General features: G+C 40.2%; 1 protein-coding gene across 1 annotated transcript in view; it reads left to right on the plus strand.

Moving 5' to 3' along the window:
• epha4b (eph receptor A4b) overlaps positions 1-17,201 on the plus strand; it is a 386,372-nt gene that overhangs the window by 324,818 nt on the left and 44,353 nt on the right. The window contains exons 9-11 of the mRNA XM_072255642.1: positions 12,464-12,531; positions 13,934-14,059; positions 16,093-16,278. Of these exons, the coding sequence (XP_072111743.1) occupies positions 12,464-12,531; positions 13,934-14,059; positions 16,093-16,278 (380 nt within the window). The remainder of the gene's footprint in view (positions 1-12,463; positions 12,532-13,933; positions 14,060-16,092; positions 16,279-17,201) is intronic.

The raw sequence follows: 17,201 nt of genomic DNA on the forward strand, positions 1-17,201 counted from the left end.
AGGAAAAGTTAAGGAAATTCCCAAGAAGAGTTGCAGTTATAATAAAAATAAAAAGGTGGGTCAGGGAGAGAGTTTATCCCCTGAGAGATCAGCAGGGCTCCATATGTCTTGAACCATTGGAGATGGAGTGAATTTTTAGTAACTATTTCTCCTTAGTGTTTACCGAGGAGAAAATCATGGTCGCTGTACAGCAGGAGTTCCCAACCTGGAATCCATGGACCCCATGGTTAGTGATAGGGGTCCATGGCACAAAAAAGGTTGGAGCGCCCGCTTTAGAAGCAAGGGAAACAAGTGGAGACATTTTGGAGAGGGAGATGGTACTTGCAGCCTAACAGTGCATTAAGGTAAATAGATCCTGAGGGCCTGACTGAGTACATCCTTGTGATGTGTTGGAGGCTAGAGGAAAAGGTATGGAAGATGTAGCAGAGAAATTGTAGAGACCCTTGCAGAGATATTTGCTTCACTCCTAGACACTAGTGTAGTTTCTGAACACCAGACAGTGGCTAATGTTGTTGCATTGTTTTAGAAGGGTAGCAAGGACAACCCAGGACACTACAGGCCAATCAGTAGTGGGGAAGTTACCAGAGGGATTTCTGAGGTACTGGATTTACAAGCGTTTGGATAGACATAGTCTGATTCAGAGGAATCAATAAAGTTTTGTGAAAGGCATGTCATGCTTTATGTACCTTTTACGAAGAGGTAAACAAAATAGATAGATGAGGGTAGGGCAATGGACCTGCATAGAACAGTACAGCACAGGAACAAGCTCTTCAGCACAAAATATTGCCGAACTAATTAGATTAGTAATCAAGCAGCTCTCTAAACTAATTTCTTCTGCCTACACAATGTCCATGTTCTTCCATTTTCCTCACATTCATGTGTCTCTATCAAAATGTCTCTTAAAAGACTCTAATGTTTCGGCCTCTGCCACCACCCCAGATACCCGCCACTCTCTATAGAAAACCTGTCCCTCACATCTCCTTTAAAATTACTTCTTCTCACCTTAAATGCATGCCCTCTAGTATTAGGCATTTCAACCCTTGTTTAATTTATCTGTTCCTCTCACAATCTTATAAACCCTTATCAGGTATCTCCTCAACTTCTGCTGCTCCAGAGAGAACAACCCAAGCTCGTCCAACCTCTTGTTATGACACATACCTTCAGATCTAGGCAACATCCTGGTGAACCTCTTCTGGACCTGCTCCCAAGTCTCTATATCTCTCCTGTAATGGTGTGGCCAGAACTGTATGCAATACTCCAGAAGTGGCCTAACTAGAGTTTTATAAGACTGCAACATAACTTCCTGAGCCAAGATCCCTCTGCTCACCAACACTTTTTAGGATCTTGCCCTTAACAGTCTGCTGTCTCTTTGTAGTTGACCTACCAGGGTGCAACACCTCACATTTAAATGGGTTAAACTCCTTCTACTATTTCTCTGCCCATATCTCCAACTGATCTATATTGTGCTCTATTCTTTGCCAGTCCTCTATGCTGTCCACAACACCACTTATCTTTGTATCATCAGCAAACCGAACCACACCCCCATCTACATTTTTATCCAGATCATTTATATGAATCATAAACAGCAGAGGTCCCAGTACAGATCCCTGCGTATCACTACTAATCATAGACCTTCAGCTAGCATAAGTCCCTTCGACCTCTACCCTCTGTTTTCATGGGCAATCCAGTTCTGAATCCAAACAGCCAACTCACCATGGATCCCATGCATCTGAATCTTCTGGATGAGTCTCCCGTCAGGGACCTTGTCAAACACCTTACCAAAATCCACGTTGGAAGCATCCATGGCTTGACCTTCATCGATCATTCTTGTCACCTTGTCAAAAAGCTCAATCAAGTTAGTAAAACATGACTTTCCCCACACACAGCATTGCTGACTCTCCCTAATTAGTTATGGTTTTCCAAATGCTTATAAATCTTATCTCTAAGAATTCTCTCCAGTAACTTCCCTACTGGTCTATAATTTCCACGATTATCCCTGGTTCCTTTCTTGAATAATGTAAAATTAGCTACTTGGCAGTCCTCCAGGACCTCACCTGTGGCTAGAGAGGACACGAAGATATTAGTCATGGCCCCAGCAACTTTTCTCTTGCTTCTCTTAATAATCTGAGTATATCTCATCAGACCCTGGGGACATCCACCTTTATTACTTAAGAGATCCAACACCACCTCCTCCTTTACCTCAAAATGCCCATCAATACACTCAACACTGATCTCCATATCATCCTCATCCTTCTTCTTGGTAAGTACTGATGTAAAATACTCATGGAGGATCTCAGTCAAATCCTCTACCTCCAAGTAAATGTTTCCACCCTTTATCCTTGATTGGTCTACTCTCTCCCTAGTTGTCCTCTTGCTCTTAATATACGTATCAAGTGCCTTGGGATTCTTTTTTAGTCCTACCTGCCAAGGTCTTTTCATGTCCTCTTCTGGCTGTCCTAGCTCCCTTCTTGAATCCTTTTATGGCTTCCTTACAAACCCCAAGGGTTCTGTTTGATTCCAGCTCACTAAGCTTTACATACTTCCCCATTTCCTCTTGAGTAAATTCATTAACTCTGTCGACACCCAAGGTGTTCTTATCTTACCATCCTTGTCCTTGCTTCTTACTGGAATATGTATATGTATGTATCTTGTACTTTGTGCAGTTGGTCTTTAAACACCTTCCACACGTTACATATGGACTTGCCTAAAACAGCTTTTCCCAATTAACTCCCTAGCTCCTGTCTATGGCTCTTGTAAATTGCCCTGTCCCAATTTAACACGCTCCCACAAGGTCCACACTTCTTCTTATCTTTTGCTATCTTAAAAACTAAGAAGTTGTGGTCATTCTTCCCTAACTGCTCTCCCACTGAATGCTCAGTCACCTGGCCAGGTTCATTACACAACACCAGGTTAGTACAGCCCCTCCTCTTGTTGGAGACCTACATATGGATTTAAGAAACCCTCCTGAATGCACATAACAAATCCTGCCCCATCCAAACCTCTTGCACTCAGAAAGTCCCTGTTTATATTAAGGAAGTTGATGTGCCCCATGGCAACAACCCTCAATTAATTGTAATTAATTTAGATCACTTTGTAGGATCTGTTTTCACTTTGATATGAAAAAGTCTTTTTCTGTTATCAGTGTAAAAAATAAGCCAAATTAAATCCACTGTGATTCAATGTTGTAAAACAATAAAACATGAAAACTTCCAAAGGGGGTGAATAGTTTTTATAGGCATTGTAAATGATTTAAATGCAAATGTACAGGGTTTGATCACTAGGTTTACAGATATCACAAAATTAGGAGTTGTTGATGGTGAAGAAGGTTATCAGAAGATTTCAGAGCAGCCTTGATAAATTAGGGAAGTGGACAGAGGAGTGACAAACGGATTTCAATACAGACAAGTGTGTTATGATGAATTTTGGAAAGTCAGACTAGTATAGGACTTATACTATGAATGGTAGAGCACAAAGGAGTGAAATGAACAAGGGGAGGCAGGAGTGCAAGTGCATTGCAGTGCAATTACATGAAAGGGGTATCATAGATAAGCTGAATAGTAAAAAAAATTGGCCTTCATCAGTAATGACAATGAGTGTAGGAGCTGACACATTATGTTGCAGGTATATAAGTCATTAGTATGAATTTAGTAGTATGTTACAAACAGGGGCCTGACTTTGCTCAGTCAAATTGTCCATAAATTATTGTTCATCCCCGTTCATATAACCTGTCATCAACCAACTGAAATCTGACAGCTGGTTTCACTTCTGTACATTATGCACGAAACCACAAATGCAAGCACGATTCCAGCTGCATACACATTGATCATACTAACCATAACACTATGTCAGTGATTAATATTGCTAGATATGTCCTAGTGTTTTGCATTCCTTTGACCATATATAATACTGTGAAAAAGAAAATATTGTTTAAAACCTTCTCTATAGAGGCATTGTAAGTGCCAACTAACATAACTTCATGTTTGCTTTTCCCTGAAGTAAAACGGCATACAAAAACATTAGCTGAGTGCCAATCACAAGGATTTCAGATAATGAACCAAAGCACATTGTGCAGGTATTTCCTCAGAGCTTTCTCCAACTGCTCATTGCAACTTTGGTGGACAGGCATTAAATGGGTTTTCTATTGATCCTCTGCTGAAATTCAGTCAGCCATATACAAGTGAATGGGTGCTCCACATCGATTCTGCCTCTTACTCCAGACAAAAAAATAGAGTGCCTATTGTCACTACTGTGTACCGTCACTAAATCTGTTGCAGTAGAGGGATATTATTTACCTAAAATGAACACAGTGGAGTTCAGCTCCCTAAAGGTTTGGGTCAATAAATTCTGACAACAAAGGAGGCAACAACTTTGAAGATTTTTTTTCCGTTTTCTGAGGCTTATATCACTTTAAACTCTTTGATTGCTACATTTATTTCACAAGTCAATCTTGCCATCTGAAGATAAGTGTTTTATCTTCATTTCATGGCCTTTTCTGTTTAGGCTATATTGTGATTTTTGTACATTTCTCCTACAAAAGATTGAATGCTTGGATGCTCTTGAGTTAAACAAGTGGCTGTATTTATATCCACTTATTCAGAAAACAAAACTTCGGCCGATTTACACAGCTATAGTCTATTCTTCCTTGATGCAAATACTTGGATTTCACTTATACTGAAATATAAAAATTGAGAATCTCCTAGCAGAATGTCTCATTAGAAGATGGAGACAGAGCATGATAAAGTCGTTAGATGAACTGTCAGAGTCCTTATTTTGTAGAAGCAAATCTTAGCCTTTAGTCAGCTTGCTTTATACCATCAAAGCTGGACACAGTTCAGCAACTGAATGAGTCAAACCCATTGCCCATGTTCCTGTGCAGATGTGACAGAGCTTCAGATGAGAGGAGGAATCTGTTTTAAGTCCAGGACTTAAAAGCTGGTGTTTAAGGTGCACCCTTCCCACACTGGTTTCTTGAAAATAATGCCATGGAAACAGATACATAACTCAATCAACAAAATGTATTATCTAGTTAATGTTGCTGTCGGAGAGACCTTGTGCACATATTATCTGCCATAATTTAACAAAGATTGTTTTTTTCAAAGTACTGAGATTTCCACTGTATTGAACTCAATAAACTAGAGTTAACTGTTTCCTCCCAAAAACATTAAGATGCGATGTTATTTTCTCAACAAGCGAAGTGTCCATATTTACTGCTACGTTTCATTCCAGGGTTTTGGAAAGGTATGTTTCTCTTTATACGGTGATGGATAATGTTCCTGGGAAAGGGAAGAATAAAATTAAATGAAACAGCAAGAACAGACAGGCAGATTTTCGGATGAAGTCTAATAGGATTTTCCTGTTATTTTATTTCCTCTTGCTCTGGTGCATCATGTTCTGGTTGGCAACATAGCAGATGGGTTTGCACAAGTAGGTGAAGGTTTTGCCAACATTGCGAAGGCAGAATTTCAATAATGACACATCACAGTTTAATCTCCTGTGCTAACATGTTGGCTAAAGTATTATGTGTGCACTGTTCTAAAAGCTGAAATCAACGTTTATCTTCAATGGAAACATTAGGATAGTGCAAAGAAATTGAATAAAGGGCGCATTCTCAGATAAAGTCCTCTGACACTATTACTCCTTGGGAACTGGAATGCTCTTACTTGAGGCACAATTTTCCTAGAAATTTACTGTAACAGCAGATCATGGCTTGGTAGCCGTGCTTGTGGACAAGACAAAGAAACGTGGAGGGTCAGGTAGTGTTGAGGAAGCAGTAGTCTGCAGAATGACTTAGACAGATTAAGACAATGGGCAAAGAAGTGGCAGATGGAGTACAGTGTAGGGAAGAGCATTGTGGAAATACTAAAGGCATAGACTATTTTCTATATAGGGAGTGCATTCAGAGATCAGAGGGGCAAAGGAACTTGAGAGCTGGAAGGTTAATTCAGCAGTAAGAAAGGCATTAATAGCATTCACTTGGAGAGGATGAGAATATAAAAGCAAGGATGTGATGCTTTATAAGGTATTAGATGACATTTGGAGTATTATGAGCAGCTTTGGGTTTCAAATCTAAGAAAGGCAGTGCTGGCGTTAGCAAGGTTCTAGAGGTTTACTAGAGTTATCCCAGAAATAAAGGGGTTCATGTATGAGGAGTCTTTGATGGTCTGTGCCTGTACTCACTGGAGTTTAGAAGGATGATGGAAGATCTCATTGAAGCCCACTGAATATTCAAAGGGCTAGATAGAGTGGATATGGAGATGTTTCCAATAGTAGGAATGATGGTGATCCTCTGATTAAAGTCACTGAAGCTGACATGTGAGTAGCCTTCAGGAGGCTGAACCCACAAAAAGCATCCAGCCCAGACAGGGTACCTGTCCATGCACTAAAAACCTGTGCTGATCAACTGGCTGGTGTGTTCACTAAGATCTTTATCCTCTTGCTTCAGCAGAATGAGGTACCCACTTGCTTCTAGCAGGCTTCAGTTATACCATGCCTATGAAGAACATGGTAATCTGCTTCAATGATTATCATCCAGTAGCACGTACATCCATAGTGATGAAGTGTTTTGAGAGGATGGTAATGAAACATATCAAGTCCTGCCTGAGACATGACTTGAATCCACTCCAATTTGCCTGCTGAAGCAGTAGGTCCACAGCAGATGCCATATCATTGGCTCCTTACAAAACCTTGGAACATCTTTTCAGCAAAAGTGCTTACGTCAGGATGCTCTTTATCGACTACAGCTCAGCATTCAATACCATCATCCCCTCAAAACTAATCAATAAGCTTCAAGACCTTGGCCTCGATAACTCTTTGTGCAAATTGACCCTGGATTTCCTAATTTGCAGACCGCAATAGGTTCGGATTGGCAATAACATCTCCTCCACAATCTCCAGCAACACAGGTACACCACAAAGCTGTGTACTTAGTCCCCTGCTGTAATCACTTTATGATTGTGACTGTGTGGCTAAACACACCCCCAATGCCGTATTCAAATAACCTACCAAATCATGCCAAATAACACATAAAACCTAAAATAATAGTAAAATATAGTAAAAGCAGGAATGATATGATAAATACACAGCCTATATAAAGTAGAAATACTTTTTCCAATCATTGAAGCACTGTCTAGCGCAGCGAAAATCTCACGCATGCGCTCTCGGCAGAAGCACTCAGCTGAGGCTCTGTCAGCGGAAGCACTCTCTCCAGTAACATTTAAGCTATGAGGCTGCCAAATCATACCAAATAACAAATCATACTAAATAACACAAAAAAACACACAACCTATATAAAGTAGAAATAATGTATGTACAGTGTAGGTTCACTTACGGGAATCAGAATGGTGTGTTAGGCTGAGTTGTCGGAAGTTGGGGTGGCGGGAAGAGTTTTCTTATCAACACCTTAAGTGCCCTCGGATTTTCTGAATGGTGCACTAGTAGAGGCTTAAGGACAGCATCACCAGTGGCGTTAATAATAGGCATTAGGGTAAACCTGTCCTTGGATGCCTTGTGTCCCTTAGCCTGCTTTTCTTCTTTCGAAATAAATGTCTTATTCGGCAATTTTTTCCAATAAATTGCAGTTTCGTCACAGTTAAACACTTGCTTATACGAATAACCACCTTCTGTAATTATTTTCTTCAGTTCTGCTGGGAACTTTTCGGCAGCTTCAGTATCAGCTGAAGCACTCCCTCCATTAAACGTTAAACTATGAAGCTGCCCTTGCCTCAGAAACCGATCAAACCACCCATGACTACCTTTAAATTCCACTTTCGCAATACTTTCATCACCATCGGCCAGTGCTTTCTGTTTCAGCTGTTTAAAAAGACTGACTGATTTCTCCTTAAGTATAAGATAACTTAAAGGAACACCACGTTTTGTACATCCATCAATCCACTCAAGCAAAAGACTTTCCATTTTATCCATTATTGGATGCCGACTAAGAGAGACCACTTTGCTACGAGCAGAACCAACAGCAACATCGGCAGCTTTCAAAATTCTTTCTCTCTGTGTATAAATAGTGCGAATGGTGGGCACAGGCAAGTTCAACGTGCAGACAATGTCCTTACTTCATTCACCACGATCGAAACGCTTAATTATATCTAGATTTACGCTGTGTAACACCCTTACGAGCTCTTTTAGGCTTTTCCGATACCTTCGGACTCAACTTGCTAACGGATGCACAAAATAAATCGAGATAAAGCACATGTTTAAGCAATGGCAGCTAGAATGCAGGTCCGGGGAGCAGCTTGGCTGCTCAGGGCGTGCGCTGCTTTTTTTTTCGCAAACCGCCATTTTTTTCACATGCCACCATTTTTCGCGCGCTGCTTTTTTCATAACAGTGAAAGCACCTTCTGTTAGCGAAAACAGGGTACTAATGTAGGTCTTTCGTAACAGTGAGGTTCCGTAAAGCGTACGTTCGAAAAGCGGGGGACAGCTGTACAGGAGGGAGGTTGAAAATCTGGCTGAGTGGTACCATAACATAAACCTCTTAGTCAATAGCAGCAAGACCAAGGAGGTGATTATTGACTTCAGGAAGAGGAAACAGAGGCCTATGAGCCAGTTCTCTTCGGTGGTGGAGAGAGTCAGCAGCCTTAAATTCCTCAGTGTTACTGTTTAAGAGGACCTGTCTTGGTGGGCCCAGCAAGTGAAATTATGCAGAAGAAACACAGCAGTGCCTCTACTTTCTTAGGAGCTTGTGAAGACTTTGCATGACATCTAAAACGTTAACTAACTGTTATAGATATGTATTGGAGAGTATATTGACTGGCTACATCAGAGCCTGGTATGGAAAAAAAACAATGCCCTTGAATGGAAAACCCGACAAGAAGTAGTGCATATAGCCTAGTCCATCACAAGTAAAGTCCTCTTCACCGTTGAGCACATCTACACGAGGCATTGTTGCAGGAAAGCAGCATCCATCAACAGAGACCCCCACCACTCAGGACATGCTGCCTTCTCACTGCTGCTTTCAGGAAGAAGGTACAGGAGCCTCTGGACTCACACCACCAGGTTCAGGAACAGTTATTACCTCTCAACCATACGGCCTTTGAACCAAAGGGGATAACTTCACTCAACTTCACTTGACCCATCACCGAACTGTTCCCACAAACTATGGACTCACTTTCAAGGACTCTTCATATCATTATCAATATTTATTGCTTATTTATTTATTATTATATTTTTCTTTTGTATTTGCACAGTTTGTTGTCTCATGCACAGTGGTTGAACACCCAAGTTGGTGCCGTCTTTCATTGATTCCATTATGGTTGTTATTCTGGTATAGATTTCTTGAGTATGCTCACAAGAAAATTAATCTCAGAATTGTACTGTATATGGTGATGTTTATATACTTTGATAATGAATTTACTTTGAACTTTGAAAGTCTAGGACCGGAAGGCACATCCTCAGAACAGAAGGATGTCCCTTTAGAATATAGAGATGGAGGAAATTACCAGAAGGTGGTAACTGTGTGGAATTCATTGCTACTGACAGCTGTGGAGGCCAAGTCTTCGCATATACACTTTGTAGTCACTTTATTAGGAACCTCTTGTACCTAATAAATTGGCCTCTGAGTGTATGTTTTTGGTCTTATCATTGTTTATCAAAAAACAGATACTGAAAACAATTGGGTTCTGAATGATTTGATTCTGGCTCCTTTTTAAAATAGAAACTTATCCTCCCACAGATACTCATCTGTCCACCTAGGTTTCTTCACCTTTGCTTCCATTTCACAACCACTCCCTACATCTGTTAATTATTCCACGCTTCCCCCTCATCTGGTTCCACCTGTCATCTACTTGTCTCTATCCTGTCCTTCCCTCGCATTCTATACACTGGGTTTCATTCCTCTTCTCTCTTAGTCTTGATGCAAAGCCTTGACCTAACAGACTGACATGCACCTTTTCTTCCAACATTCTGTTTTTTTTTGTTCAAAGGTTAATTTTTTATCAAAATATACAACTCTTTAATTCTTCATCTCTCCAGGTACCCTTGAAACCAGAAAGAAAAGAAAAGCACAAGATCATCAACCCCCAAATCCCACCTCCCCGTAAAAAAAAGGAACAAAAATGGAACAAGCACGTGAACCCCCAAATCGCTCCTCCCACACAAAAACCAAGCAAAACGGATCAGGAACACCAACCCCCAAATCCCTCCTCCTGCACAAAAAACAAGCAAAACAGATCAGTCATAGCAACCCTCAAATCCCTCTTCCCTCACAAAACCTGAGCAAAACGGAACAGGCACATCAATTCCCTAATCCCTCCTCACGCATAAAAAAAACGAGCAAAACAGATGAGGCACGTCAACCCCCAAATCCCTTTCCCTGCACCGCAAAATATAACGAGAAGATCAGGCAAAAAACACAGAATATAAAAACTATAAGGCTGAAAAAAAGATATTATAGTCCAAGTTCACGTCCGAAATGAATTCCAGATTCCAGTATCTGTAGTCTGTTGTGTCTTCTTTATGTCCATTGTAATGCCTTGGAATGCCAGTGATCCACAATGGCATTCAAAGTGTTAATTACTGTGGAAGACATGGTATCAAAAACCTGTCACTTCCAAAACAAATGGACTCTGGTCCCCCTCCGCACTCACCTATACCAACCAGCACCTCTCCATCAGGAAAACAGCCTTCTCTCTGCTCCTCCGCTTATTCCACCTAACCAGATTCATGCTGTTAAACTGAATTCAACTTTTTTTTGCAAACAAAATAAAATCAGGAAAATATATTTAATACTCTGTCATGATCCAAAACCACACAACAAACCATAAAACATTGAAGGACTTGGCTGGTAGCTTTGACATTAAAGATTTTCTTTATATTTTAAATCAACAATTTTTTCATTCTCTACCTCTACTCATCCCTTTGTCCTCCGAACATAATCCAATCAAACGGGAATGGTCATTGTTACTAGATTTCCAGGAAGGAGCACACTCGGCGATTCAGGAACAGCATCTTCCCCTCTGCCATCCAATTCCTAAATGGACTTTGAAGCTTTGGACACTACCTCACTTTTTTTTAATATACAGTATTTCTGTTTTGGACAGTTTTAAATAATCTATTCAATATAAGTAATTGATTTACTTGTTTATTTATTATTGTGTTTTATTTTATTTATTATTTTTTTCCCTCTCTGCCAGGTTATATATTGCATTGAACTGCTGCTGCTAAGTTAACAAATTTCACGTCACATGCCGGTGATAATAAACCTGATTCTGATTCTGACCTCTCATGAAATTCTGATACTGTCTCTGCAGTTAATATCTATAATAATATTAGCAAACATAGGAAAAATTGTGTTCCAACTCATGTTTAACTAATCACAGCTTTATATTTTTCACATTCTTTCACTGGGAGGCAGTGAAGAAGTGATTCAAAACGTCTTAAAGATGTTCAGACACTCCAGGGACAGCAGGAAATATTAGATTTGGACTCACTGCATCAATGCAGATGACCAGCTAAAGAAGTCACTATCAAACATTCCAATTGGCTAGGAGAGCCATTTTGCTTAAATGGAAGGACTCTAAATCCACCTACTGTGTTTTATTGGCTTTCCTCCATTATGTCCTGTCTAAGTTTAGAGAAAATAAGAAGTCAGACATTTGATACATCCTTTAAATTTGGAGAAACCTGGCGAGCTTTTGTTCAATATTTTCATACGGTTTGATTTATTGCTCTTCCAGTTACTTTCTCGAAACTTTGGATTTGATCAGAAAGTTTCTCTTTTTTCTTGCTTTTACTCTCAGTATGGGCTGCCCAGTCCCCCTTTTTTTTCTTTTTCTTTTTGTTTCTTTTTTTGTTTTTGTTTATAGAGAATAGTGTTTTTTTAATATATAAATACATATAAAAATTATAAAAGTTTCTTTATCTTTTTTCTTTTTATGAAATGTTAAGAGGAGAATTGATTATCTTATTTTTTATTATATCCTATTAGATTAATACTATGTATGATTTTGATAGTTTATCTTTTATATGTATTGTTATTGATACAGATATTTGTGATAATTCTCCTCATTTGTATATATGTACCTTTTTTTAAATTAATAAAAATATTGATAAAGAAACAAGTCACTATCCAGGTCCTTATCATTCTCATATGTGAGGTTTGCAAAGTGCACGTTATCAAGCCCACTTAAACTCGAGCTTGAGCCTGATTCTAATGCCATGGTTTGCTCTGGCTTTATCCAACTGTCACTCAAAGAAAGATCCTTTGAATCATTTGAGAGCTGATAACAGCTGTGCCTCAGTCAGTACCATAAGGAGAGAGGAACAAGAGGAGAAAATTGGACATGTTTCTTTTCATAATTTCCCTTTTGTGCTCATTTCATAAATTACAAAGGTTTAGCATTGGCAATGAGGAGTATGTCTGCTGAATCAATCCTATTGATGAAATCTCTACAGGAGCAGAGGAATATTTTGATTTTTTTTTCATAAAATTGCATTTCTCTTTTTGTATTGCAAAGGCATTGTGGCTACATCAAAGCTAAGCAAGACCCAGATGAGGAAAAAATGCAGTTCCATCATGGTCAAGGTAAGATTAAAGTCAAAAGTTTAAATAAAATCATATTTCTCTTTAAAAATAAATGACCTCACTAAAATCATGAACTAACATTGACCAGAATATAAGTCGAATGTCACATAATGCCGTCAGCTCCTTAACAATCGGTTGGACTAAAATGGTTTTTACTGAGTGTCTAAGGTAGGGAAGAATAGGCAAGTATAATTAAGAAATAACTGCTGTTGCATATGATGGATCTCCACCACACAGCATGATTAATTTGTGGAAGATGTCATTTGGCTTAATTCTAGATATATATCAAATTGATGGAAACAATTTTGTTTTTCTGCTCCAGATTGATGGCAATGAACCAAAATCAATATTGTTTTTAAAAGAGGATCAGGACTTCTAAACCACTACTTGTTATTTGAACTAAATGTTCTGTATCTCCAAAGTTCCCTAGATACAGGGAAGATTCCATTAGATTGGAAAATAGTGAACGTAACTTATTTATTCAAGCAAGGAGAGGGATAGAAATCAGGGAACTACTAGCCCGTTAAAGGTGTGTCGCATGGAAAATGTTGGGAAACATTATTGAAAGCTTTGCTCCTCCAACCTGAGTGTGGCCTGATTGTGGTAGTAGAGTAAACCATGTTGGACTGGGAATGGGAATGGGAAGTAGAATTGAAATGAGCGATCATCAGAAAATCCCATCTTTTGTAGTAGACAGAACGAAAGTGCTCAACAAGATGTTCCCTTAATCTACATTGGGTCTCACCAATATAGAGGAGGCCACACTCATTTGGAGGAGCAACATCTTGTATTTTGTTTGGGTAGTCTCTAACCTGATGGTATGTGCATCAATTTCTCTTAACTTCTGGTAATTTCTTCCCCTCTCTTTTCCCATTCCCCATTCTGATTCCCCACTCACTCCTTCCCTTCAGGTTCCTTCTTAATCAGTCCTTTACCTCTTCCACCTATCAACTCCCAGCTTTGTATATCCACATCCCTCCCTCACCCACCCACTTTTACCTTTATCTGGTTTCACCTATCACTTGCTAGCTTGTACACCTTCCATGAACCCTCCTCCCCCCACCTTCTTATTCTGGCTTCCTCCTCTTCCTTCCTAGTCCTGATGAACAGTCTGAGCCGGAAATGTTGACAGTTTATTCCCCAGTCTGCTGTTCCTCCAGCATTTTGTGTGCATTGTTCAAGATTTCCAGCATCTGCCAAATCTCTTGTGTTCATTATTTTCACTTTTTTAATTTTAACTTGGTCATTTATTACTTTAGGATTCAGATAAAATATCCACATTGGGTTGGGCATCACATTTGGGCTTGGCAGATTTTGCTTTTGCTTGGACATATTTTATTTGTTGGCAATCATGTGAACAGAAGGAGGTGTCATTTATTTGAAGTAAACTGTGCTTTCATAGTCAGGTTGCCTGGGAATAGAACCTACATTCACCCACACACCTACGAGGATCCCAATCAAGCCGTCCGAGACTTTGCAAAGGAAATAGACGCATCCTGCATTAGGATTGAAAGAGTTATAGGAGGTGGTAAGTAATCCGATATTGAATGGATGGGAGGTCTTCTCTAGGAAGTTTTGGCCATTCTTTTTATTGGTTGTTTTGTTCAGTGTATATGATCTCAACATTCAACTTTTTAACCTAACCTGCACCACTCTAGTCTTGTTTGATGCCAAGCCTGGACCACCTAGCTGCCTTGTTCTATACCAAGGCTCGACCAGTGCTAAGCTTGGACCACCCTAGTTCCAAGCATGACCCCCAACCTTCAAATCTTGTTTGGTCAGTTACTTACCTAACTTATTTCCCAGTGTTTCCTCTGCACTCTGGGTCGGAGAACAAATCCATGAAGGCTACCTGAGCAATCAGGACATCATCACAATGATCCTGACTTCACCTGGCACTCACTGACATACAAAGCAGGCATGACTGGATAGAATCAAGGACAGGAGCCTTGGCTGATCTCCTCATCCCTGCTCCCCAGAACTGCAGGAACCAATTTAAATAGACCAGCTGCTGCCCTGGCTTATTTCAGCTGCATTCAACAGAGGAAATTAATTTCTAAATGCAGCTTGGTCTCCGTGGACCTGAACGATTCAGTGTGGTGGAGCTTGTATTTCCACAGCTGTGCTACATTCTCTTCTGCTTGATAAAGGCTCAGGATTCTGCTCCAGTGTTATCAGAGAGATTGAGAGGGGCATAGTCAAGTAAAATCTGAGTTTGCAATTTACCCCAGAGACCTACTTTTAAATGTCTTCCACGACATAGACATTAACTAAATCTGACCTCAGAATAAATTCACTGATTGACTGTGTGCCCAATTATGTCCTATTGCTGCAAGTAAAATTGAATAACTGATGCATAATAAAATAGACTATTATGATCTTTTTCCCCCAAATACTCTGATCTCGCCAGTTGATGGCGGATTACCTGAGTAAGAACTCCCTCTCTCTGAGGATTGGAGGACTACAAGAAGAAACATAATAGGCTGTTCCCCCCCCCCCCCACCCTGCAGAGTGTAGCAGGCTGAGGGCTGACTGTATAGAGGTATAAAAATATTGAAGAGCATTGATAAAGCAAATGGATATCCTTTTTCCAAGAGTAGTGAGTCTAAAACTAAGAGGCAGTGGTTTAAAGTGAGACAGGAAAGACTTAAAGTGTACCTGAGGGGTAAGGTTCCCACATAGAGGACGATGCATTGAACAAGCTGCCGGAAGAAACTGTAGAGCTGGGTACGATTACAATGTGTAACACTCAGGGATATTGGCTCGTGTTTATCTAGGGGAAACCCTGTCCGCCCGCCAAACCGTGTCTCACGGTTGCATAGTTGCTGTCTAGTGCCACCTGGTACAAACTCACACATCAAATATCAGACAGCACACAATGTACGATTTACAGATTACACTTTATAAATCTTACTGGAACTATGTAATTAATAGAGATACAATATAAAAGGGAAAGTAAAAGGCGCCAAACTTATCAGAGTTCAACCACTTCGTGCACAACCGTTGGAGCTCAATTAACGAGGTCCTCTTTCCACCATGCGATCTCCTCCGACCCCCTCGATTCGCCACTCGGGATCAACCACGGTGGTCAACCAGAGCACGTCCAGCACGTCCTTCCTCTTTGGTTCTCCTCCTGAAAAGCCTGCCAAACTACCCGGTTCCCAGCCATATGAGACAGAATCTCACCCACAAAAAGATTAACATGGACACTTATTGGTTCTTTCTCTCTATCAATAATATAACCCAAACAAGCAGAGAGCGAGAGAACTCCTTTATCGCAGTTACTATTATAGAAAAGCCATTTTTATTATAACGTAACAAAGAAGCCATTTTATTAGCCTTAGCAGTAACATAAAAGAAGAAACCCCTTACAAATGTTTGAAAGATATTTGAATGGGTATAGATAGAACAGGTTTAGAAGGGTCTGGGCCAAATGCAGCCCAATGGGACTAGCTCTGACGGACATCTTGGTCAGCATGGAAAGTTGGGCCAAAGGACCTGTTTCCATGCTGTTTAACTCTGTCGCTCTGTAACTCTATGACTGTTTCTCTGCCTCACCAGGAGAATTTGGGGAAGTTTGTAGTGGACGCCTAAAGTTACCTGGGAAGAGAGAAATCTACGTCGCCATCAAAAGCCTGAAAGCTGGCTACTCGGAGAAACAGCGCAGGGACTTCCTGAGTGAAGCGAGCATCATGGGACAGTTTGACAACCCCAACATAATCCGCCTTGAAGGTGTGGTTACAAAATGTAGGTATTTCTAACAGAATCAGTTTTCATAGAATATTAGCTCCCCTGTTTGAGGCGTTTGCTTTTTGATGTTGTGCCCAAGATTTATGACAGGGGATTCAGATTATAAAAAGGAAATTGAATTTAAATGAGACCTAACTGGAGGTGTTGCCTGGTTATACTGTGTGGAACAAGCTTCTTCCAATGGTGGCAAGTCAGCAATATAATTATTTAAGTGAGACCTCTGACTTCAAGTAATTTACTTGGATTTGGACATCCTGTACTACATAGCATTCACTTAAAGAAGGATTACAATGCCTTTTGGGATTATGTAAAACAGTCAGGAACCACCTGCTTAATAGACTCTTGCACAACCCCATGAAAGCAGCAGTATTGAGAGTGTTCCATCTGGTGTGCATCAACTTGGCTTTGTTCTCTTGCATTTTCCTGCTGATTTGTTTCCCTCCAGTGCTAATAGAGCTGCCAACCTGCCAGGATTATCCTGGAGTCTCTGGCAATATACATGACTTTACAAGCAACACAGGAGGGGAAAAAAGCAGAGGCATTCGAGAATTTGTAACTTGTGTTGAATACAGAATGCGGAAGACTGTTAAATCCCTCTTCCAACTTTCAGTAAGATTGTGCCTGATGAGACCCAATTCCATTTGCACAAAGTCCCTTAAAACCAAGTGACTGCTCTTTGCATGAAGTTAACTGGTGAGAAGTAGCTGGTCTTATTCAGAGGGAAATGTCATGTCCAATTGTATTTTCACCTGATATCCACATAGGTATGCTTGCAGTCGAAGGGTATGAATAGGACTTAGTAATTATTGTCAGTTTAACTTAATAACACTAAGATCGGGGTGATAACCGTATAGTGTTCTAATATGCAGATAATTCATGGTAGCATGTGTGCTAAGCCTTTACTTTTGTGCAATTAGAAC

The sequence above is a fragment of the Mobula birostris genome, chromosome 4, assembly GCF_030028105.1.
Source record: "Mobula birostris isolate sMobBir1 chromosome 4, sMobBir1.hap1, whole genome shotgun sequence".
NCBI lineage: Eukaryota > Metazoa > Chordata > Chondrichthyes > Myliobatiformes > Myliobatidae > Mobula > Mobula birostris.